Source organism: Budorcas taxicolor, chromosome 10 (genome assembly GCF_023091745.1).
Source record: "Budorcas taxicolor isolate Tak-1 chromosome 10, Takin1.1, whole genome shotgun sequence".
NCBI lineage: Eukaryota > Metazoa > Chordata > Mammalia > Artiodactyla > Bovidae > Budorcas > Budorcas taxicolor.
In genome coordinates, this window is record NC_068919.1 from 63,638,427 (window position 1) to 63,662,681 (window position 24,255).

Below are 24,255 nucleotides of genomic sequence, written 5' to 3' on the forward strand. Positions count from 1 at the left end.
TCTCCCTCCCGCACTCTCTCCCTACAGACCTGTCAGCTCTGCCCTCACGTCTTTAACCACGAGTGAATGCTCTCTCTTTGGGGCCTTATCATATCACATGGCTCTCGAGGCCAGGGAGTGCCTCTTGTGAATAAATAGGCAGAGCCTCTTGGTCCCAGAGGCCGTGGAGGGCCTCCCTTGGACTTGCTGGCCGCCCGCCACCCTGGTTCACCCACAACATACTCACGTATTGCAGTATCGAAACACGCCCTTGATGTCCACCTCCCTGGTGGCTGCGTGCACAAGGGGCACACTGGTCATCTCAGAGCCCAGCCCCACCAGCACCAGGGTCCCACCGGAATGAGTGGCCTAAAGAAGAAGTAAGGACAGAAAACTAATAAAATGAGAAAATACAGACTCTACTCACAGTAGCCCTGTTGCCATAAGGATGCATGCATGCTAAGTCGTTTCAGTCATGTCTGACTCTTTGCAACCCCATGGACTATATAGCCTGTCAGGCACCTCAGCCCATGGGATTCTCTAGGCAAGGGTACTGGGGTGGGTTGCCATGCCCTCCTCCAGGGAATCTTTCCAGTTCAGGAATCAAACCTGTGTCTCTTATGTCTCTTGCACTGGCAGGTGGGTTCTTTACCACTAGCACCACGTGGAAAGCCCATTGTTGCCATAAAAATAGGTAAATATCCAGAAATTTCAGAGACTTTGATTCTTTTTATACAGCTGAACTCTTTAGCATGTTAACCAAACTCAGCAGAGCAGCAGAGTGAACACGGTCTCCTTTAAAGGTCCTGAATGCACTTTACCAGTGGAGGCACAGTGGGAGCATCTCCTGCTGCCCACAGCACCCCAGGAAACAGCATAAGTTCTCCAGAGAGCAATGAGGATCTCCCCTGCAACCAAGGCTGACCCTTCAGCAGCCTCTGAACATCTTTCAAAGCTTTACTTAGTACCAGATGTCAGTGTCAGCCACTTCCTCCTCCAGAGTGCTCACCCACAAGACAGAGGGTCAAATTTCTAAGGGACCACCAACTACGAAGCACTATACCAATGGAGAGGGCTATAGCAATTCTGTGGTTCAACAACTACCTTAGGGGCTTCCCTGGTGGTCAAATGGTTAAGACTCCCAGCTACTACTGCAGGGGGAACAGGTTCAATCCCTGATGGGGGAACTAAAAAATCCCAAAAGCTGTGTGGCCAATAAATAATTAATTTAAATGCTTTAAAAAATAAAAACTGCCTTATACGTGAAGGCTGGCAATTAGAAATCTTTGTTCCAGGGACATTCACCTCAATGGTATAAGTCATAATGGAGTCATCAATTTCCTCTTTGGAGTGGTCAGGAGAGCAAAATTTCTGCTGACAACTTCCACATAACTTTACATGAGTGCTGAGCCTGCTCCAGAGATCTGGGGCGGGGGGGCGGGGGATCACTGCGCTCAGTGTAGTAAGAGACAGAAAAATGGACAGTTTGCTCATGCTAAATTTTTATTATAGCTAACAGTAGAAAGCACTTACTGGGGGCCATTCTAAGTGCTAACCACAGAGATTTAAGACAGCACACATCACAGTTTGTCTCCGCGGGGAAGGATACATCCTGGAGAGAAGCCTGTAATATAGGGGTGACTCCTGGCATTTGTACTTTTGAACTGTGGGCTCCGAGACAGTGCTGTCAGCCATGGTTGCCTCAAGTGTAAGAATAGGACGATGCCTTCCCATAGCAGGGCTGATGGGGTAACAGTCACAGAGGCCGGCACTAGAATGGGCTCAATGCTTAGCTCATTTGCAGTTTTGAGGAGCAGTCACTTACAGACCACCTGTGACATACAAACACTGTCAGCCAAGGAAAGGGCATCTCACAACGGGAAAATGTTGCTGTCCTCACTGGAGCAGAGGGGTTCAGATTTGTGAGTGAGCCACGGAATACACTGAGAAACTTCCCAGGAAACCTGCCGTCCACTCAGCATTTCCTCTCTACCTGGTAAGAAGGGAGAGAAGCACCACTCCACTGAACCGGTCATCACAAGCTGCCAGGAGGCCAGGAGCTTACTGACCACAGGCAAAGGAATGCTCAGGCCATTGCTTAGTGGGTATGACTTTCACAACAAGGAGATGACAGCAATTCTACCACAAGCATTTGCTAGGTCTCCTTATGAATATCATCCAGACACAACACAACAGAAAACTGACTCTCAAAGGAGGGCCTTGCCCTATGAAGCCATATCTTTTACTGCCTCTCTGTTGAGTCGGGGGTCATTGACCTGTCAACAACTCAAAAACAGCACACACACCTTACTGGTCAAGCTCTCAAGGCGTCTGGCACAAAACCAGGCATATGGCAGGAACCCAAAATATACCATGGGCTGACATGGCTCCACCGGTAACACACAGGCTCAATGCCTGCTGGATTTTAGTTTCTCTTAGCTCCTTCCATCAGATGGTGATGCTGACCATCTCCAACAGTGGAGCCGAGAGCTGGTTGATTCTGGCTGGAACAGGTCAGGGCAAAGTGGCACCTGCTCCTCCCTCTCCTATTGCTTCCTTGACACCCCGGGGTCACAGGCATCTTGGTAGGAAGAGGGGAAGGCAGCTCTGCTTGGGTGCCAGGCTCGAGGGCTGTGCCACACAGCTTGAGGAATCAGCTTTTCCCAAATGTCTTGCATGGTGGAAAGTGCCCTTGTGTGTCACTCAGTGTGACTCAGAAGGAAGGGCAGAGGCATGTGCTGTTGTGAGAAAGCAGGCTGCGGGACAGGGCAGGGGTGCCCGGGGGTGGCAGCTGCAGCCATTCTCCCCAGCCCAGCCCCTTCCACCCTAGAAATGGCTCCTGGCCTCTCAATCTCTTCCCCTCTGGAGCAGTCAGATGGAGCAAGGAAAGCCCAGGCATTGGAGTAGTGTGCTCCAGGCAAGTCCCTGGGCCTCTCTCACCATAAAATGTGTAAAATGAGAACTCACTGTCAGGGCTATTATGCAGATTAGGACCATGTCTATAAAGCACACAGCCAAGAACATGGCCCATGGTGGAGAGCAGAGCCGAGCTCTTATTCTTTCTTTTCCTCATACTTTGGCAGTGCTACTCCTCCCTGCCCCTCCCCTTCCAATGTCCATAAATTACTGGTGGGTTGCTAAGGGGTGGGTCAGGTATTGGCAGCTTATTTGTTCCTAGTTCCGGGAAAGGACAGCAGAAGACAATTGTGACCCTAAAAACTCCCCTCACCTTTGTGACTAACTGAATTAGTGCCCGTCACCTTGTATCAATGACTCAAAGACTGCAGTTTTCCTCCATAAAGCAAGATAGGGGTTTCCCACACTCATCTAAAGCATGGTTCCCTGTTCCTCCTATTGATTTTCTTTTCTTCTTTTTTTTTTTTTACCAAGAGCACTACTTGGTAAAATCCTATCCTAAAGGTATGAGTCACTTAACATCTTTGAAGGCCCATGTGTATCTGTGGTCTAGTTGGAACATCACAGTGACCCAATGAGGATGTTAGGGAAGTGTCATTACCTTCATAAGAGAGATAAGAAAGCAGATAACAAGGGATTATCTAATTTTGTTTTGTAGGGGGAGCGGGAGGGCGTGCCTTCTACTGGTTCACCACCCTGGGCTGCTTACTCGAAGCTGCCCACCAGCTTCAGCTACCCTTATTTCTACTGGGCCTGATGGCTCAAATGGTAAAGAAGCTGTCTGCAATGTGGCAGACCTGGATTCGATCCCTGGGTCAGGAAGAGTCCCTGGAGAAGAGACTGGCAACCCACTCCAGTATTCTTGCCTGGGAAATCCCATGGACAGACGAGTCTGGTGGGCTGCAGTCCACTGGGTTGCAAAGAGTCGGACATGACTGACTTAAGACTTTCACTTTATCCCTACTCACATAGATGCCGGCCTGGATGGAGGTCTCCACCCCTGTGCACTCAATTGTGACTTCTGGCTTGCTGCCCAGCAGGCCTTCCACTTTCTTGGCTATTTCCTGAGGGCTCTCATTGGAGATCTGGAGGATGAAATCAGCCCCGACTTCCTTGGCTTTAGACAACCGAGAGGCTGACAGATCTACAGTTAAACAAAAGTTTCTTTCAAACTAAGAAACTGGACGGTGGATTAGGGAGCAAAAATGAAGATGCAGATTCTGATGTCAAGAAAGCTCTGTGTAGTGGTGTGGCTGAGCCCAACACATACATTCTCTGAACACACACACCCTCACACACAATCTCTCGATAACTTCTCAAATATGCACACCCTTCTATATCCCCATATACCCCCATACCTACCACATAGCTCTCCACAGCTACACATATACTCTCTCACCTCCTCACACAAAACAAGCAGTGACACCCTTCTGCACCCCATTCCCTTAAAATATCCACAACACCCCATACAGCACACAACTCTACACATTCACCCACACACTCAGATACGTTACACACGTACATACACACCTCTCACAGATGCCTTCTCCACACACATACACACAGCTTCAGTTTACACCACACTGCTCCACACTCACACACACATATGTTGTCAGATAACCTCTCCTCACACATACACACTCATGTCTCTCACTCATATCACATATCTCAAACATAAACATCTTCTTATAAAAAACATATCACACACCCAACTAACTTCACATCACATACATACTCACACAGTCACACACACACACACACACCCCCTCTGAGTTTGGTCAAACAAGGGCTGAGTCTCTTCTTAGGATCAAATGGGCAGTATAAGTATCTGAGGTTCACATATAAAGAGCCAGGTTCTTTTCTCTGCAGTAGCCACCCTCTCCCGGAAGCTTCAAAAGAGTCTCCTCCTGAGCCCTGACTTGGTCATCCCCTTGAACCCAGAAGAAAAGAGCAGGAGCCTCTCTAAAAACCCAGAACTCCAGGAAGGAAACAGGTTTCATGCCCCTGCCTCAAAACTGCAGGCCCAGCTGCTCCCACCTTAAGAAGATTTAGAAAGAAGAAAAGCTTATCAGTGGTTTTCTTAAGAAAAACTTACCAGTCACCACTACTTGAGCTGCGCCCATTGCCTTGGCTGCAAGCAAACTGACCAGTCCAATTGGCCCTGAAAAAAAGAGCAAATAGGCAATTTTGAAATATCAAACACCACCTCTCCCCCTTGTCCAGGCCAGGGACAGGAATTGCATCTCTAGCATCTCTGCTCCAGTCCCTGATGTACAGTGAGACCTTAACAACTGCTTGTTGAGTGCATGAGTAAATGGACTCCTGAGCGCTTGTTCTCTACCCGGAACCTGCTCCCAGTGCTGGGCTCCTGTTCTCTTGCCCCCCACCTGCCTCTTCAGAACCCCTCATGTCTCCCCAGGGTGAGACGTATCCTTTAAGGTGCCCACTGAGGATCCCCTGTCAGGATGTCCTAGGTTGGCTTCCCTGTTTTGGTGTGCTAGGTTTAACACAAAAACCAGATCACAAATAAAGTTATGCAGAATACCTTTGAGACTCTGCTTTTTGGACACTCCAAAAGTGAGTTAGTGAGTTTGCCCAGGAAGCAGAACACTGGGAAATAAGCAACAAACGGGTTAAGTAAACTACAGCAGGATACTATACAGTTAATAAAGAGAGGAATTCCCTGGAGGTCCAACTGTTAGGCCTCTGTGCTTTCTCTGCCAATGGCATGGGTCTGATCACTGGTCAACAACCTAAGATCCCACAAGCCATGTGGTGTGGCAAAAAAAAAAAAAAAAAAAAAATATATATATATATATATATATATATATATATATATATGTCATCTAACTCTTATCTATTGACATAGAAAAATGTTCATAATATATTAATGTTTTTGTAGGTAAAATGAAGCATGATCATCTAGAATGATCTCATGAATAAAACAAACAAAAACAAAACTGAAAGATTCTACATCAAATTCTTACCAATGGTCCTCTCAGGCTGATGACGCCATCAGTGAATTTTTGTGTGTGTTTGTTCACATGTGTGCAGGCATGGTATGGATAGTTTAATTTCTTTTTCTAAGGCAAAAATGTATTACTTATGCAAATTAAAAAGAAAAAATCTGTCGCCTGGATCCTACAGTCTGCTTGGCTCATTGAAGCACATCTGTTCTACACCCATCACCCCTCATAGGAAGCCCTGCAGTCACTTATTTGGCCCTGCCAAAGAAAACCAATCACAAAGTGTATAAGGATTAACTCAAAATGGATTAATGACTTGAACATAAGACCTGAAACCCTAAAACTCCTAAAAGAAAACATAGGTAGCAAGCATCTTGATGTCAGTCTTGATGAGTTTTTGGATTTGACAGCAAAAACAATGGCAGTAAAAGCAAAAATAAACAAAGTGGGGAATTCCCTGGCAGTCCAGTGGTTAGGACTCCATGTTTTCACTGCCAAGGGCCCAGGTTCAGTCTTTGATCAGGGAACTAAGATACTGCGAGCTGCATGGTGTGGCAAAAAAAAATGAAAATAAAAAATAAACAACTGGGACCATATCAAACTAAAAAACTTCTGCATAACAAAGGAAACATCAACAAAATGAAAAGAGCAACTTGTTGAGCAGGAGAAAAATATTGGCAAATCATATATTTGATACAGGTATTAATCTCCAAAAATATAAAGACCTTACCCAACTTAACAGCAGAAAAACAATCCAATTTAAAAATGGGCAGAGGATATGACTAGACATGTTTCCAAAGAATATATACAGATGGGCAACATAAACATGAAAAGATGCTCAACATCAATAATCAGAGAAATTCAAATCAATATTACAAAGAGATATCCCTGCACATCTGCCAGCATGGCTTTTATCAAAAACACAACAAGTAACAGGTGTCAGGGGGAATATGGAGAGGAGGAAAACCTTATGCATTTGTTGCTTGGGAATGTAAACCAGTCCAAACACTATGGAAAAGCAGTATGGAGATTAAATTAAAAATAGAACTTCCATGTGATCTGACAATTCTACTTCTGCTCAGAAGTGGAATTTTATCCAAAGAAAACAAAAGCACTAACTCAAAATGTATCTCTACTCCCATAACCACTGCAGTATTATTTATAACAGCCAAGACATGGAAACCATCTAAGTGTTCATCAGTGGATAAACAGACAGAGAAAATGTGGTGTACACACACACACACACACACACACACACACAATGGGATATTATTCAGCCATAAAAACCCTGAGCTCATAGTTATGGAGACTAGACTGGATTGCCAGAGGTAGTGGTGGCAGTGCAGAAATGGATGAAGAGGGTCAAAAGGTACAAACTTTCAGTTACAAAATAAATAAGTCCTGGTTATCGAATGTACAGCATGGTGACTATACTTAATAATACTGTATTGCATATATGAAAGCTGTTAAAAGAACATATTTTAAAGTTCTCATCATGAGAAAAAAGCTTTATAACTATATGTGGTGATAGATGTTGACTAGACTTATTGTGGTGATCATTTTGCAATATACACAAGTATTAAAACCATTATATTACACACCTGAGACTAATAAAATGTTATACGTCAGTTAAACCTCAATAATAAAAAAAAAAGTCTACACCAGATCACACCCACAAGGAGTGAAGCATGTTTTTGTAGGGTCACCTGAAGCAGTTAGAAGCCTCGATGATTCAATCTGAGGTTGCCAGGTTTGTTCAGCTGGGTGGAAGCAGAGGAGGAAGAAGGAGCTAGCTGTAAGCCTATGTGGGCAGAGTGCTGGCTCCCCATGGGTTGGGACTCACTCCTGCTGGTCCTAAGTAGTAGCCATCTCATTCTTGAAAGACCAGGATACCAGTTCTCTGGGATGATCTGAAAGCTCCAAAAGATACCCTTCCCTTTAATCCCAAAAATATTTCCCTAGTTTCCTGTCAAGGGTTGAAAAATAATCCCAAATTGCACTCTTTGAAGGAATGGCATACTTTAATCCTCCCTAACCAGAGAGATTCAAGAATCTATCTCAGCCCTTGGAGTAGGGAGGAGATGGCAGAGGGGTCTCACATTCCCCTTTAATGAACTCATAACCACAGTGGTATCTGTTTCTTACCAGCTCCACACACAAGGACCTTGTTCCCCAGGGTAACTCCAGCTCGCCGGCAGGCATGGATCCCCACAGACAGTGGCTCAATCAGGGCCCCTTCCTCAAAGGTGACATTGTCAGGAAGCCTGAGGAGTCATTCAACATACTCAGTGCCTCTAGGTTAACAATAATAACAATAGCTAATATTTACTGAGCTTTTATTTATATGCTGAGCAAAAGTGCTAAGCAATTTACATATATTCACTCATAAATCTTCAGAACAGTTCTGTGTAGACATTATCATTCCCACTTTACAGACAAGGAAAGCAAGCTTTGGAGGAGTGAATGACTTGCTCCAAAAGTTCAAAATCAGGGAGTACTGAGAATCTTAAAGGGTTTAAATTGGAAACCAGGTACGTCTGATTCCAGAGCCCATATCATACTGCCTCCCTCTGAAAATGCCATCCAAGATAAGGTGCAGTGTGGCTGTCTTTAATAAACGAGTTCATTTCACAAGGGTTTAACTTAACCACATCCCAGCATTTCACCTGCTTCTCAAACTTATAGCCTTTCTGGTTTCATTTTAGCAAATAACCCAGACTATCAGCAGCTTTGCAAAACAGTGATTAGAAGCTGACGTCACTCTGTACATCGTTCCCCATATTACATGCTCCAAAAGAACCACATGTGCTAGCAGCAGCTGCCTGGCTGTCCCTGGACTGGTTAAGATGGGAAAGGGCCTGTCTCCACATAGCAGATTAAATGCTGTGTCACCTTCGTCACTGGGTTCTTGGCTTTCACTTCCCTGTCTACTGGCATCTTGACCCTTTTCACCATACCACTGATGAAGACAGCAAATATTTGCATAATGCTTTACAGATTAGAGAGCTTTCTCCTCCATTATCTCATTTAATCCTTAGCATGACCTTGTCAAGCAGGAAGGGCAGGCTTTGTTAGTTTTTTCTTTTTTTGGCAGCTTGCAGGATCTTGGTTCCCCATGCATTCTTAGTTGCTCAGTAGTGTCTGACTCTTTGTGACCCCATGGACTGTAGCCCACCAGGCTCCACTGTCCATAAGATTTTTCAGGCAAGAATACTGGAGGGGTTGCCATTTTCTTCTCCAGGGGATCTTCCAGACCCAGGGACTGAATCCGAGTCTCCTGTGTCTCCTCCATTGCAGGTGGATTCTTTACCCACTGAGCCATTGGCTGTGAACAGGGATTAAACCCAGGCCCTCAGCAGTGAAAGCCTAACCACTGGATTGCCAGGGAATTCCAGGGCAGGCTTTGTTTTTTATTCTACAGAAGCAGAACTGACTGAAGCCATGAAATTCAAAGACGCTTGCTCCTTGGAAGAAAAGTTATGACCAACCTAGACAGCATATTAAAAAGCAGAGACATTACTTTGCCAACAAAGGTCCATCTAGTCAAAGTTATGATTTTCCAGTAGTCATGTATGGATGTGAGAGTTGGACCATAAAGAAAGCTGAGTGCCAAAGAACTGATGTTTTTGACCTGTGGTGTTGGAGAAGACTCTTGAGAGTCCCTTGGACTGCAAGGAGATCCAACCAGTCTATCCTAAAGGAAATCAGCCCTAAATATTCATTGGAAGGACTGATGTTGAAACTGAAACTCCAATGCTTTGGCCACCTGATGAGAAGAACTGACTCACTGGAAAAGATTGAAGGCAGGAGGAGAAGGGGACGACAGCAGATGAGATGGCTGGATGGCATCACCAACTCAATGGACATGAGTTTGAAAAAACTCCGGGAGTTAGTGATGGACAGGGAGGTCTGGCGTGCTGCAGTCCCTGGGGTCCCAAAGAGTCGGACACTACTGAGCAACTGAATTGAACTGAGCAGAACTGAAGCCAGAAGACATTAAAAGACCTGCCCCAGATTACAAGCCTAGTGAGCAAGAAAGGAAGAACCTGAATCCAGATCTCCTGATTTCATATCCCCTGCCTGTCCCACAGCAGCTGCCTTTTGGCACAAGCAGTTTTGTAGTTAACTTTTGCTAGTTCCTCACTGCCCAGTACTTATTCAGTGCTCCCAAAACCTCCACATGCAAGAACATGAAATCCCTCAAATTCCAAAAAGAAATTAAGTGGAAGCCAAAGCATGGGCTCATCTCCATGATCCTTCTGTTCACAACCCTCCACAAGATAAATAACAAGGTCTACATTCGGCCTGACTGGTGCTCACAACCCCTTCTTTCTCCCCTCCCCTCTGCTTCTCTTACACCATTTCCCCCACCCCAATCCATTCTGCTCTGATTGTTATCATCCCTCTACCCGCTGAATCTATCCCATCAATTCAATATTAAGGAAAAAACTCTGAAGAGAAATATTGACTTGCAAACTCTCTCAAAGACCCCAAGTCACACACACAACTCTCTCCAACAGTCCTGCCTCATCACATCTGGGCCTCGCTCAAAGCTGGTACTGGGACTAAAGTGAGCGTAGCCTGCAGGAACTGTGTGCTCTTCTCATCCTCACTCTGACTTCCCTGTGACATAAGAATACCAAGGGGAGGGGCTTCCCTGGTGGTCCAGTGGTTAAGAATCTGCCTTGCAATACAAGGGACACTGGTTCGATCCCTCGTCCAGGAAGATCCCACATCCCTCAGAGCGGCTAAGCCTGTGAACTACAACTACTGAGCCTGAGCTCTAGGGCCCATGATCCGCAAATATTGAGCCCACCAGGCCACAACTACTGTGCTCCACAACAAGAAAAGCCACTGCAACTAGAATCCCACACCTGGAAACTGGCAAGTAGCTCCCACTTTCCACAACTAGACAAAGCCCATGCACAGTAACAAAGACTCAAAGCAGCCAATTAAAAAAAAAAAAAAACCCACAGAGAAATGGGATTGGAGATGGAGATGAGAAAGGATTATCCTATGGGAGATTATTCCACTGACAAGGGAGATGTTGCCTTATCACACACAGTCAGAGCCAGAGTCCTGGGAGCAGCCCTTTTCACAGACCTGGGAAGAGCAGCTGGTCCTCCTTCCCCAGCCTTATTCAGTGAAAGCTGAGGGAAAGGGGATGAGTTCCTTCCCAACTCCAACTGTTCATGATTTTCTAAACACCAGAGGAGAGTGAAAAAGTTGGCTTAAAGCTCAACATTCAGAAAACGAAGATCATGGCATCTGGTCCCATCGCTTCATGGCAAATAGGTGGGGAAACAGTGGAAACAGTGTCAGACTTTATTTTTGGGGGCTCCAAAATCACTGCAGATGGTGACTGTAGCCATGAAATTAAAAGACGCTTACTCCTAGGAAGAAAAGTTATGACCAACCTAGACAACATATTAAAAAGCAGAGACATTACTTTGCCAACAAAGGTCTGTCTAGTCAAAGCTATGATTTTCCAGTAGTCATGTATGGATGTGAGAGTTGGACCATAAAGAAAGCTGAGTGCCAAAGAACTGATGCTTTTGACCTGTGGTGTTGGAGAAGACTCTTGAGAGTCTCTTGGACTTGCAAGAAGATCCAACCAGTCCATCCTAAAGAAAATCAGTCCTGAATATTCATTGGAAGGACTGATGTTGAAGCTGAAAGTCCAATACTTTGGCTACCTGATGCGAAGAGCTGACTCATTTGAAAAGATCTTGATTCTGGGAAAGACTGAAGGCGGGAGGAGAAGGGGACGAAAGAGGATGAGTTGGTTGGATGGCATCACCGACTCAATGGACATGAGTTTAAAAATGTCTGGGAATTGTTGATGGACAGGGAAGCCTGGCGTGCTGCGGTCCCTGGGGTCGCAAAGAGCTAGACATGACTGAGCGAATGAATTGAACTGAAACACCAGAAAATGACAAGGCAACTTGGAGGTTTTCACAATGGGATTCAGGGAATAGGCAAAGGTTAAAGAATGATCAAAAAGCCAAGGGGGAAGCAGGAAGATAGAAAATAAGGTGGGTAGGAAAATAAAGAAGCTGTGGTGGTGTGCAAATCCGCACAAAGAGAAGCAAGAGAAGAGGGTGTGGACCCAGGGCAGGGCTGGGGACACAGACAAAAAGTACCCTTGGAGAGGAAGAGACGTGGGGGTAGTGTGTCCCCTCAAGGCCCTCCACAGCCCTCCCATTGCCATTGCCAACCAGGACACTTACTTCCCCACCTCTCCCTACAACGCCTGCTCCCCATTCCCAGTGCAAGGCTCCTTTTCAGGCCTATCCTGGTACCAACCCCCAGACATAAGGCCACAGCTATGACGCAGTCATGGCACTGTTTACTGAGCTCCTATTATGTGCCAGGCCTCGTGTTGAGTACCTGATATGCTTTTCCCATTGAATTAATGCACTAAAATGTATTAATTCTATGCATTTCATCATATCAATGCTATTATTTCCATTTCACCATCTAGAAGATTGAGATTACAAAGTTTAACTTGCCCCAGGTCACACAGTTGGCAAATAGCGGAGATCAGTGGTTAGTCTCAAGCTTTATCACTATGCTCTTCTGCCTTCCACGAAAATCTTGTCGGGCACCTTGACTTGGAAAGGGCCCAGGAAAGGTGGGCTGGTTTAGGAACCACTTGCTCAAAGGCAGACTCTGCCCTTGTAATTTGTTCCCTCCTCGAGTGCCAACTTAAACTCATGAGGTCCCTGGCCTGTGACTCCTCTCAAGGCTTCCAGTAGGCACTAGAAAACTCAGATCTGTCAGACTGCCCCTGTGACGAGTGCCTGGGCTCCACTGGACAAGCCCCATCTTGGCCAAAAGAGCCACCGCTGGGGCCAGGCTGGGGTGCGGAGAACACGCCTGGCCGGTTGAGAAGGCAAGTAGCACACCAGCATCCCAGAGCCCCATGGCCAGCCCCGTGCAGAGGTATAGCACTCTGTTTCTGCCAGACATAAGTTCCCCAATCACTTTGAAAGCTGAACTAGGGTAGTGAGGATGGGGCAAGAGCCTGAGAATCACAGCCACCCTGTCTGGACTTCTAGCTCTGTTCTGGGGCCAAGCTAATCAGCCTTCTCCCGCCTCTGCTAATTCTCACATAATCCTGGGGTCCACCTCACCATCACTCTTATGGAAGTCAAATAAGCCATGCAGAGAACTTCATAGCACAAGGCCAGGCAGGTAATAACGATCATTGTGTCTTTACACGCATGGTTGTATTTAACCTCCAGGTGGTTAAAGAGACTGAAGTGAAGAAGGTTCATTTCCACAAAGTCACTCACTAGGAGTGAGTGGATCCAGGATCCCAAAGGTCATGCCCTGTGGCTCTATGCCACAGTAGTTGCTAAGGTTCCTACTGTTACAAGATATCTCTGTTATAGCTGCAGTGGAAACCAATAACAGAGGACAATCCCAATAAGTCACCTCCAAGATGGCTGGAGAGGAGTGACCGATTTCAGCAATGATTTTCTATTATTGCTCTACTTGAGGGAAAGTTAGACTGAACGACTAAATCTAAGCATTGAGGGTCAGTCCTAGCCCTAGTCAGGTGACCTGTCTTCAATGCATCCAAGAAAGGCAGGCCTGCCGAGAGAATGCTTAATGTCTGGAATTATGAGCGTAAAAGAAGGAACAAACCACTGTGGGAAACTAGAAGAAAGAACACCAAAAAACAGCAGGGAAGAGGTCCCAGGTGCTGTGGCTGGGCCCTGGGCACTGACTTGTAGCAGAAGTTAGCATTGTGCTTGTAGAACCGGCAGAGGTTCCCATCATCGGGGGGCGTGGCGCAGAAGAAGATGGTAGGTGACAGATTGTATCGGCCAATCTTGCAGAACTCATCGGTTTCTCGAGGAGCACCAGGCTCGATGGCAACACGATCACCTGGAGGAAAACAAACATACAAACAAACAAACAGAGGGGCAGAGATGCTGCTAAGAGTCACGTGCTCATAGGTAGATGCCAGCAGGGGGATCTGGCCGAATGAGCCTCCCTCCCCACTGGGGACCCAGGGTAGTCCAGGAAAGCCCAGCCTGTTAGTGTCTCCAAAGCAAATACCAAAAGCAGCACACACAGTCTGGAAGAAAATAAACAACAGTCCACTTCTCCACAGGATAGTTTGGCCTGCCTGCCCTTTTTTCAACTCTTGGGTAAGTCCTCCAGTTCCATAGCTACCTCCCAGCTTAGGAAATAGAACTAGTCCCAACAAGCCAGGTTTTGTTCCCATCTCAAACTGCTGCAAAAGAGGTAGCTAGCGTGTGGAATTTGCAGCTTTTTCTTCCCTGTTTTGATAACATGCTGACAGGAGCCATAACGATGGCACATCTTGTGTCCAGTCTCCTAGACAATAACTGATTCCTGCTTAGTAGAACCACTAAGGCAAACGACCCGCAGAGGCTCCAGACTCTACGTCAGAGAAACGCTAAGGCTTGTGAACGGCCAGCTCTACTGTACTTCTACTCCCTGCCTCACTACGTCCACTTTGAAACCCAGCCTTAGACTGGCTCTTCTAACTTCTTAGTATGAAAAATTTCTAACATACAACAAAGTCATAGGACATATCCCATGAGTTGAAAAACATACAGCAAAGTTGAAAGAACTGTATGATGAACACCCAGACGTTCTCTACTTACTTCTTCAATTAACATTTAGCTTCATTGATTTTATCACATATCCACCCCATCTCTCTCTCTCTCTTCCACCCATCAATCCACCTTCTTTTCGAATGCATTTCAAAGTAGGCTGCACATACAGGTACATATCACTCAGCTTGATATCATTAAACTGCAGCTTGCATATCATAACTACAGTTCAATACTTGTTTATGGTATCTTGTCAAGGTAAAATTTAGATGCTGACAAAATGCAGACACGTACGTACCTAGCTTCTTCAGAGCTAGTGGATCCCTTCTGGTGCAGCCAGGCTCAGAGGGCCTGGTAACTAACACAGGATGACACCTCCTGAGAACTCTCTCCTTCCCAGAGAGAATCTGTTGTTTCCAGGCTATGAGGCAGTCCCACCAGGAAAAGAAGGTTAAAGCCACAGCTGGTTGTTCCAAGACAGCTTGGATTTAATTCACTGCATTGGGGAACATCACAATCTGCCGTAGCTGAGAATTCCTCCTGAATTAAGCAAATTCCCAGGTAGCTCAGTGATAAAGAATCTACCTGCCAAGTAGACTTGGACTCGATCCCTGGATCAGGAAGATCCCCTAAAGAAGGGAATGACAACCCACTCTAGCAATCTTGCCTGGAAAATCCCATGGACAGAGGAGCCTGGCAGGCTACAGTCCATGGAGTCAAAGTCAGATACAACTTAGTGACTAAACTATAGCAACAAAAAAATACTGATGGTTTCAAAGCCATCCAATAAAATCAATGCTGCATGGAAGGCCCTGGTTCTCAGCATGTAGAGATATTCTGTGGTTCCTGTGGCTGCAACATCTTCCCCTCCCCTTTACCTGGCTTATTTCTTACTTGTCTTCAGGTGTTGAATTAATTGTCTCTTCCTCTGATGAGCCAGGGTTCTGGAGAATAGTATACACTGATCACACCCTGTATTCTCTGCTGCCCTCAACACAATTTTGATTAATTAACTGTCTGTCCTAGTTGCCTTCCCCTGTGCAAGATCCAAGTATGTAGAGATTGAGACTGTCTCATTCACTGCTGTGTCCCCAGTGTTTACCAGAGGCCTGGCCCTGAAAAACCACACAGAAATATATGTGCTGAATGAATAAACAAATCCATTGGCAAAAGGGCTTTGCTGACCTGGTTGTAGGTGCCTGACCAATGATCCCACTTTTACAACTGTTCCTGAAGCTTCATGCCCCAGCACCATTGGCTTTTTCACAACAAAATCTCCAATTCGACCATGCTGCCAGTAATGGACATCTGAGCCACAAATTCCAACAGAATGCATCTTCAGAAGCACCTCTGATAAGAGAAAGGAGAAGGAGAAAACAAGTGAGGAAGGGAAGGACCCCTCTATCTCTCTGAGGTGTTTTTCCTCTGGACAAATGAGAGGGTTTGTTTTCAAGATCAGGTATAAAACTTAGATCACAGAGGAAAACAAGCTAAAAAGCAGCTTGACTAAGTCTTACAAGGCAAGAAAGCTTCCAAACAGCAAAATAACTGCATGTGAGGGCTAATTCTGTGCATCAGCTTGGCTTGGCTATGGTGCCCAGCTGTTTGGTCAAACACTAGATGTTACTGGGAAGTTACTTTTTAGATGTGATTAACATTTAAGCACATCCATGTTCACTGCAGTATTATTTACAATAGTCAAGTTATGGAAACAATCTAAATGTCCATTGATGGAGGAATGGACAAAGAAAACATGGCGTTATATATACAATGGAATATTATTCAGCCATTAAAAAGGAAATCTTGCCATTTGCAACAACGCGAATGGACCTTGAGGGCGTTATGCTAAGTGAAATAAGTCAGAGAAAGACAAATACCATATGATTTCACTTACATGCAGAATCTAAAACCAAAACAAAACCCTACCAAACTCACAGATACAGAAAATGGATTGGTGGTTGCCAGAGGCAAGGAGTGGAAGGTGGGTGAAATGGGCGAAGAGGGTCAAAGGGAACAAACTTCTCCTTATAAAATAAATATTAATAAGTCTGGGGAGGTAATGTACAGAACGGTGACTATATTTATAATACTGTGTTGCATATTTCAAAGTTGCTGAGAGAAAAGATCTTAAAACTGTACAATAGCTATTTGCAACGACAGATGTTAACTAGACATTGTGGTGTCACTTCACAGTATATACAGATATCAAATCATCATGTTCACCTGAAGCTAACATAATGCTATGTGTAAATTATATAATACTTTAATAAAACAAACATTTAAACCAGTATATTTTGAGTAAAGCAGATTATGCTCTATAATGTGGATAAACCTTCTCCAATCAATTGAAGGCCTTAAAAAAGTCTGAGGTTTCCTGAAGAAGATGGAATTCTCCTCAAGACTTACCTGAATTTTCAGCCTGCTGGTTATCCCTACCGATTTCAGACTAGGCAGCTCCTCTGTCTCTGTTTCTCTATATATAATAAAGCTAATATAAATATAAATAATAATGTCTCTCAGTTCTATTTCCCTGGAGAACTCTAATACACCAAATAAAAGGTATTAGTAGGAAGAAGTGTGTCAACCACATAAGAGGAAAAAAAAAAAACTGTTTTTTGAGGAGATAACTGTTTCCAGACAATTAATATGCTATGCTTGATTCTTGAGTTTCCCAGGTGGTGCCTCAGTGATAAAGACCTCGCCTGCCAATTTGGAGATGCAGATGTGGGTTCGATCTCTGGGCTGGGAAGATCCCCTGGAATAGGAAATGGCAACCCACTCCAATATTCTTGCCTAGGAAATCCCATGGACAGAGGAGCCTGGTGGGCTACAGTCCATGGGGTTGCAAAGAGTTCAACACAACTTAGCGACTGAGCATGCCTGCCTGATTCTTATCTATTGTGAGAAGGAGGTTGGTACGATTCAGGCTTGGCAATACTTTGTGTGCTATCAGGCTGAGTTCTTCATGCTTGTTTTGCTCAAAAGTGCAGCTTTAATTTAAACCATCCAAAGATTTTAACTGGCATTTCTCCTTCACAGGTTTGAATATAGTGAGATTTGGTGATATTGTTGTTGTCAGTTTTCCAAGTTTAAAACGATTGAACTGTGCCCCTTTGCTGAAATAAATCCTAAAGGATTACTGGCCTAGTGTGACTGAGTTTACCACATTACAAAGTATCTCCCTGAGAAAAAGCTCTGCCCTAGAAAGACAAAGAAACCAGAGCTCTGCTCTGCACTCGGATGTCTTACACACTACCCTGTCACAAACCACGGGAGATCCACCAGGTGTGACTCTGTAGAAACTTCCTCGTCCTTGGTGAACAGAGTAAGAAGTGGCAGGGCACATCCTGAGATCAAAGGTAGGGAAAAGTCATTTGAGTCATGAAAATTATCTCGGAGTTTCCTCTCTTGAAGTTAGCAATTTATAGCATGAGATTACATTTGAGATGCTAGAACGCTAGCTGAAATTTACCATCATTTCCCTTTTCAACTCAAGGGTGGCAAGGGATAAGAAAGTGAGAGCAGAATGCTGCAGAGAGAAACTGAAAAGGATCCTTTGGGTCCAGAACAACCCTTTTCTTTCTTTTTTTTTAGCCACCTCTGGAATCCACACCAACTTTTCAGAACACAATGAACTGCCCTTTCACTTCTCTGAATATCATATCTTGGTAGATACACTGGAGCCTTAAATATACATTACTTGAATAACACTGATAGAAACAGCTATTATCTGTCTTCTTATTGCTATAAATCAGTAACCCAATTGACGTTTGAGTAACAAAACTCCAGAGGCTCCAGGAAAGCTGCCTTCAGTCTGACGTTCACACAGAAGCTACAGTTCTGGGGTGAGGCAGGGAAGCGTGCACCCAACTCATCAAGGACAGAAAGAGACCCGAGTGGCTGGGTGTGGGATGAGTGATCTATAGACACTTTGCCCCTTGCCACCTGCCTCACTTCCTGCTGTGGGACCCCAGGGCTGAAAGGAATTGGGAAACTGTCAGTTGGAAGCTGCCACAGCTAGGAGGGTGGCATGACCTCCTCAGGTAGAGATATCACCCCGGGAAATGTGCGGGTCAGCTCGGCCAGGCAGGTTTGGCCAGAAGGAATGGAGCAAAGGTGGCAGGAACCCTGGCCCAGTGTGCTCAGCCACTTTCTGCTCCTGTTTGATTAGGGTAGTAGGGAAGGGCTCTGTGCAGCTCCTCCCACTCCCACTGGAGAGAACGGCCTGGTCTTTGGAGACTGTCCTGGACGTTCCCTTTTGTATTTACAAGATTACGATCTATAGACTCACGCCTTTCCAAAGTTTGGGTTAGCGTTAGGACATGATCTGGCCACCCAAATGGCAGTTTATAGAGGAGAGAGTAACCTAGTTCAGTCATTAGTTCAAAAGAGGGACAATTCTACCTTTGTCCATAACCTGAAGAATTTTATGTCAAATTCTCTGGGACAAGTCAGCAGTTTGATATGGTAACTCCTCTATCACTGTTTCTTTTATTTCGTGTAGCAGCCAGATTGAATCTATCTAGTCATACTGTTGACAATAGAACTAGGTTGAAAGCCTAACAAAAGCATAGCTTTCTTTAATTACTTTAATTGGAGGATAATTACTTTACAATATTGTGATGGTTTTTGCCATACACTGACATGAGTCAGTCACAGGTGCCCATGTGTACCCCCATCCTAAATCCTCCTCCTATCTCCCTCCCCAACCCATCCCTCTGGTTTTTAATGGAGGTTTTTAAGTAACAAACAGTAGGAAAAGAGGGAGAAAGGGGCAGCGAACGTGTGTCTCCAGGGTAAACAGCAGGAAACAATAAAAGACAAGTTGAATATTCCACGGACCTACCGTTTGGGCCTGGTTCAGGGATAGGATAGTTTTCCTAGAGGAAACAAAATAGAAAAATAATTTAGCATGTACAACAACTTTACCTTACGAACATTTCAAAGTTTCATTCAAATATTTCTTCTTATAATTAACACAGATTCAGACCATTCTGCTGCTGGGTAGATGTCGGAGGGGTTATCCTGAATCCTGCTGACTCCAGCTGCTGACCTCACCCAGCCCACTGGTGAAATGTGCCATGGACCAAGAAAAAGTATACAGCTTGCACACCCTGGCAGAAAGGATACTTCTGGGTCTCTAATGTGGGATGTGGATAATACATTCTTACATAGTTTTATTTGGTCTGGCGAACTTGTACTGGGAAAGGATGAAGCGTTTCCAGCAGTTGCACAGGAAGGCTTTTGTCTCTGGACACGTTGGAAATGGTGTGTGCTCCGCTCACTCACATCAGTGCACAGACCAACGCTTGTTACTCTCTTTCAAAACCTCCCACATTGAGTTTTAGTTTTGGGGGACACAGAGGACCTGCATTTTGCACATGCTCACTGGGTTAAAAACCAATCTGATGTTCATAGCTATTTATGATGAGGATAATGATAATTTACCAGGCTTTTTTCCCACTGCCAACTAGCTAGGAAGTTCCTAATGACAAGGTGGAAGGACAGTGAGTGGCCAAATCCAAATGTTCATTTTATTAATTCTTTGAAGGCAGCCAAGCAAGAGGAGGGAGAAGGGATACAAATAAAGCGTTCACTGGACATACCATGTGCCAGACAGTCTACTGGGCTTTACGTACATCATGGCACATGGCCCACCACTTGCAGATGGGAAACCTCACTAGCAAGTTAAAAAAACCTGATCAAGGTCATAGGGCCAGAATGGACAAACCAGGTCTAATCCCAGATGTGTCTGACTCCCAAGCCTGCCTCATGGCATCCATTCCACCCTCAAAGTGGAATTTGCCTTTTCTCCTCTAGGGGTGATGTAAGGAGCAATCAGATGATGAGAATTTTGGAACTGGGCCCAGTGGTGAGTGCTCTAGAAGGAAGCATGGCTCAAAGCTTGCCTCCTTCACAAAGCCTCCCCCAGATGCTTTTATGGGAGCAATAAATAATCCTAGCACTATTTTGCTAACATGATAAGAACCTTGTTGCCAAAGACTATGCCTTCAATCTCTGGCACCAGACACAGCGCTCTGCCCCAAACCTGGGGAGGCTTGGTACCTGTTAAATATCCACTCTCCATAACAGTATTTCCACAGAAAGTCTGAGGTTCTTGCTCATCCAAGATTACCACCCTTTTCTGTTGTAACAGTTCAACGCTTATTTGAACTCCCTGTCTCCAGTGAATCAAAAGATCAAAGGGTTAATTCTTTTTTTTTTTTCAAAGGGTTAATTCTCATGCTCATTAGTTAACACTGACCAACTTTTTTGTGTCAGGTGCTATGCTAAGTGCTGCTCATGCATCATCTCAGCTCATCCCAGGACAGGCCTGTGTAATGCCTTTATTATCATCCCGTTTTCGGTATGATGAGGTTGAGGAACAGGGAGATTTGGCCGTCTGTTCATAGTAACAATAAGGTAGTAAATGATGGAGCTGCACCCAAAGTAGCATGATGTGGGGACAGGAGGCAGTTTTTTCACCTTTTAATACATTTGGAAGGAAGAGAGGAAAGGAGAGGAGGAGAGAAGGGAGGGAGGGAAGAAAGCCATCTAGAAACAGGCAACTCCGGATAGCTGGCTGTCACCAAAATCTTTCTCAAAGTTGCTGGTCCCACATCTGACATATAGCATCAGGGACTGCTGTGTAAGGTTATGTTTCTGTTATACGGAATGAAAATTTAAATTACATGCTAAATGAAACTAAGACTAAGTAAGGCTTTTTATTTCAAACATGGAACTTCACTCTCCCCATTCCCACCCATCCCCTACCCCCACACCCCCCTAAAGGTGCTAGTAGCAACTTTCCAGGCACTGGGAATTTTGGATGGAAAGATGGTAAGATCCAACCTCAAAGCAACAGTTAGGAGCACCAAGTTGCCCTTGGGTCACCACAGATTACTATTGTAACTGGGAGTTAACAGAGCTCACCAACTTTGGTCTTACTGCATGGGCAAAGCTGCAGTGTCTCTCCTGGACACTAGAGGGTACTGTGCCAATAACCTGTTTTTTCCTTGGTAGCAGAACAGACATGGGGAACTTAAATACCCGTCCCTGAAAACCATCTGTGTTTTTCTGTTCTCTTTCTTGCTGAGTCTAAAGACTCATACAGCTCAGTTTGGCTCTCCTCTCTCTTCTCTGCAGGAGGCATGCCACCCGAGCACAAGACCATGTTAAGATCAGGCCTTAAGATTGTAAATATTATCCTAAGCATGGCTGCAGGGCTCACAATGTTTTCAAAAGTTATTACAGCATGGTTATTAAAAAAAATCTTGCTTTTCATTTATGGTTGGTTCCTTGGTATGATGTTGGCTAAATCCTGTTTACTTAATCTCCTTTTCTGTCTCATATTACGGTCGTGATATTCGTTTATCCTATTTCTCATGTATCAAAATTTCTTAGCTCCTCTGAGACCTCATAATTTCACTTTTAACCCCCGGGCCCCTTTCTTCATTCCCAAAGGTTTGTCATCACGCATATTCAAAGTCCCTTGAACAGGATTTCTTATCTTTCTGTGAGTGATAGTAACCAGGGGATAGAGAGGAGTTGAGTAACATTCTTTACTGAGTTATTTGTGTTTTACAGCATTTTCACTTTGAGTCCCCTCTATGCCCTTCAGGTCTTCCTCCTCCTCCATAACCACAAATAAATCATGTAAATACTTTGGGAAGAACTCTGTGGGAACACAGAATCATCTCAGGGGAATCTCACATCCTAAATGTTATCTTGCCTTTCCTAAATATATTTTCTCAAATTAGCTTAAATATATATTCCCTGAATATGCCCTATTGGCCTCCTTTCCTCAACTTCCAGTTGTCCATCTGAGTACATCTTGCCTGGATGGGAGCAGTGGTCTCAAGAAGAGGAGAAATTAGGAGAAAATGCCCTCCCCCTCCTCCAGCCAACATGACTCTGGAATCACCTGTCTGTGTTGAAACACATGTTCCCCTCCAGGAGCTGTGTGTCCTTGGGGCAGTTACATAACGTTGTACTTTCAATTTTCTTCCTCCGTCTAATGAAGATAATCATAAAAGAGAGAGCCCTTGGGAATTCCTCAGTAGTCCACTGGCTCCAAACTCTCTCTGCCAAGAGCCTGGGTTCAGTCCCTGGTTGGGGAACTAAGATCTCACTAGCTGCACAGCTCAGCCAAAAAGAAATTAAAAAAAAAAAAAAAAAAGAGTGCCTGACTCGTAGTATATGTTAGCTCTTATTACAAAAGAAATAAAATCAAAATCCTTTCTGTAAAATCAGCTCACAACATGGTTGAACCAGCTGTAGAAAATCACGTCCTTTTTCTTTTGAAAGGGCAACTTTTAAAACTATTTTGGGGAAAAGTTGTATTTCTCTTGTTTCTCATGTCAACATTCAGAACATGACTGCTTCTGAAAAGGCTGGAATTTAGGAGAAAAGTCAAGTAGGATTCCAGCATTTTTTAGGCTTGATTCTAACAGCTGAGTGTAAAGACGGTGCCCCCTGCCTCAGAGTAAGGGCAACAGGCATGGCTGGGAGAAAGCGGCCATTCTCGCCCCAGGTCCTTGCAGCCCACCTCTGCCACCTGCTCTACCTGCCAGGCCTCCTATCAACCTGCTGGCTGGCTGCCCTACACCCTTAAGGAGACCAGAGCAGACAATCTTATTTTTGCTTCCCTCACTCCTCAGTTTTCCCCCTCCCCTGAGGGCTTGAAGGGTGTTTTGAGGGTATGAGGAAAATTCAAAAGTATTCCATTTGGCCACTTTATCCTAAGAGGCTTTGTTCTAGCCGGCACTGGTCCTGGCAAACTCTGGTCCTGGCAAACTTGAGGTCAAAGTAGAAGGGTCAGACATTCTCGCAAAGTTCACTGAGCCGGTTTCCAGCCTCCAGCCCAGGCTCTCTGGGCTCCAACCAGTCTTCTGCCGATTACAATCTTCCTAAATTGCAAATTCATTTAAAGTGACCAGTGGCCCTGCAAAATCCTAAACCCCCTCATTTTGCAGGCTATTTACCTTCTTGCAAGCCTCCTGCAATTTCCAAACCACCCCACACTCACTCCCTCACCTCAAGGGGGCCATTTCTCCACTGGTCAATCCCCTTTCTCCTTCCTTGAGATCCCACAGGAGGTGAGAAGTGAGGGGAAGGGAGTCACCTGGAATGACTTCCTAATTCCTGTGGGAACTCAGGGAGATTTGAGGTTTGGATGTATAGAGATTACAGTGTCAGGGACATCGAGGTGGGGTTGTCCAGTAGATGGTTGTACCCCTGGGACTGGCACGGATGAATCATGAACATGGAGAGAAACAATCACCTCCTGCAAAAAAACCCTTCTCTATCCCCACCACCCTTCATCTCCTGAGCTTCCATAGCACCTACAATTGAATCCACACCTGATGGTTCAAAGATTCTCAACAGTGATAAACTAAAAAAATTCCTCCTGAGTCAAAACGAATGGACATAACTACACATGAACTTATTAGGTGGTTCTTTATTGACTGGTTAAGTGCTCATTGTGTTCAGGTCTAGGTAACCGAACATTAACATTTCTAAAAAATTACTGAGCTGAATATCACTTCACAAAATCTGACCATATTTTCTCCAATAATTAATGTTCTTCATGTAAATCTGGTTTGGGGAAAACTGCCAGCTTTAACAGCCACACTAAAAGACTTATGAAGTGGACATCAATGTCCTATATGAGTATACATTTCTCCTTAATTTCTCTGTCATGCAAGTTTGAAAGAAATCTACCCCACACCCCCCCATAACTCTAGTGTTCCTACCAGAACAGCGTTACTTTTACCAGGTCTCTTAGTAGTGCTAGGATT

General features: G+C 44.8%; 1 protein-coding gene across 1 annotated transcript in view; it reads right to left on the reverse strand.

Moving 5' to 3' along the window:
* SORD (sorbitol dehydrogenase) overlaps window positions 1–24,255 on the reverse strand; it is a 31,793-nt gene that overhangs the window by 2,093 nt on the left and 5,445 nt on the right. Inside the window, exons 2-8 of the mRNA XM_052646826.1 lie at window positions 19,302–19,335; window positions 15,641–15,805; window positions 13,598–13,757; window positions 8,007–8,125; window positions 4,991–5,056; window positions 3,864–4,039; window positions 227–348 (exon numbers count right to left, since the gene is read on the reverse strand). Coding sequence (XP_052502786.1) covers window positions 227–348; window positions 3,864–4,039; window positions 4,991–5,056; window positions 8,007–8,125; window positions 13,598–13,757; window positions 15,641–15,805; window positions 19,302–19,335 — 842 coding nt within the window. The remainder of the gene's footprint in view (window positions 1–226; window positions 349–3,863; window positions 4,040–4,990; window positions 5,057–8,006; window positions 8,126–13,597; window positions 13,758–15,640; window positions 15,806–19,301; window positions 19,336–24,255) is intronic.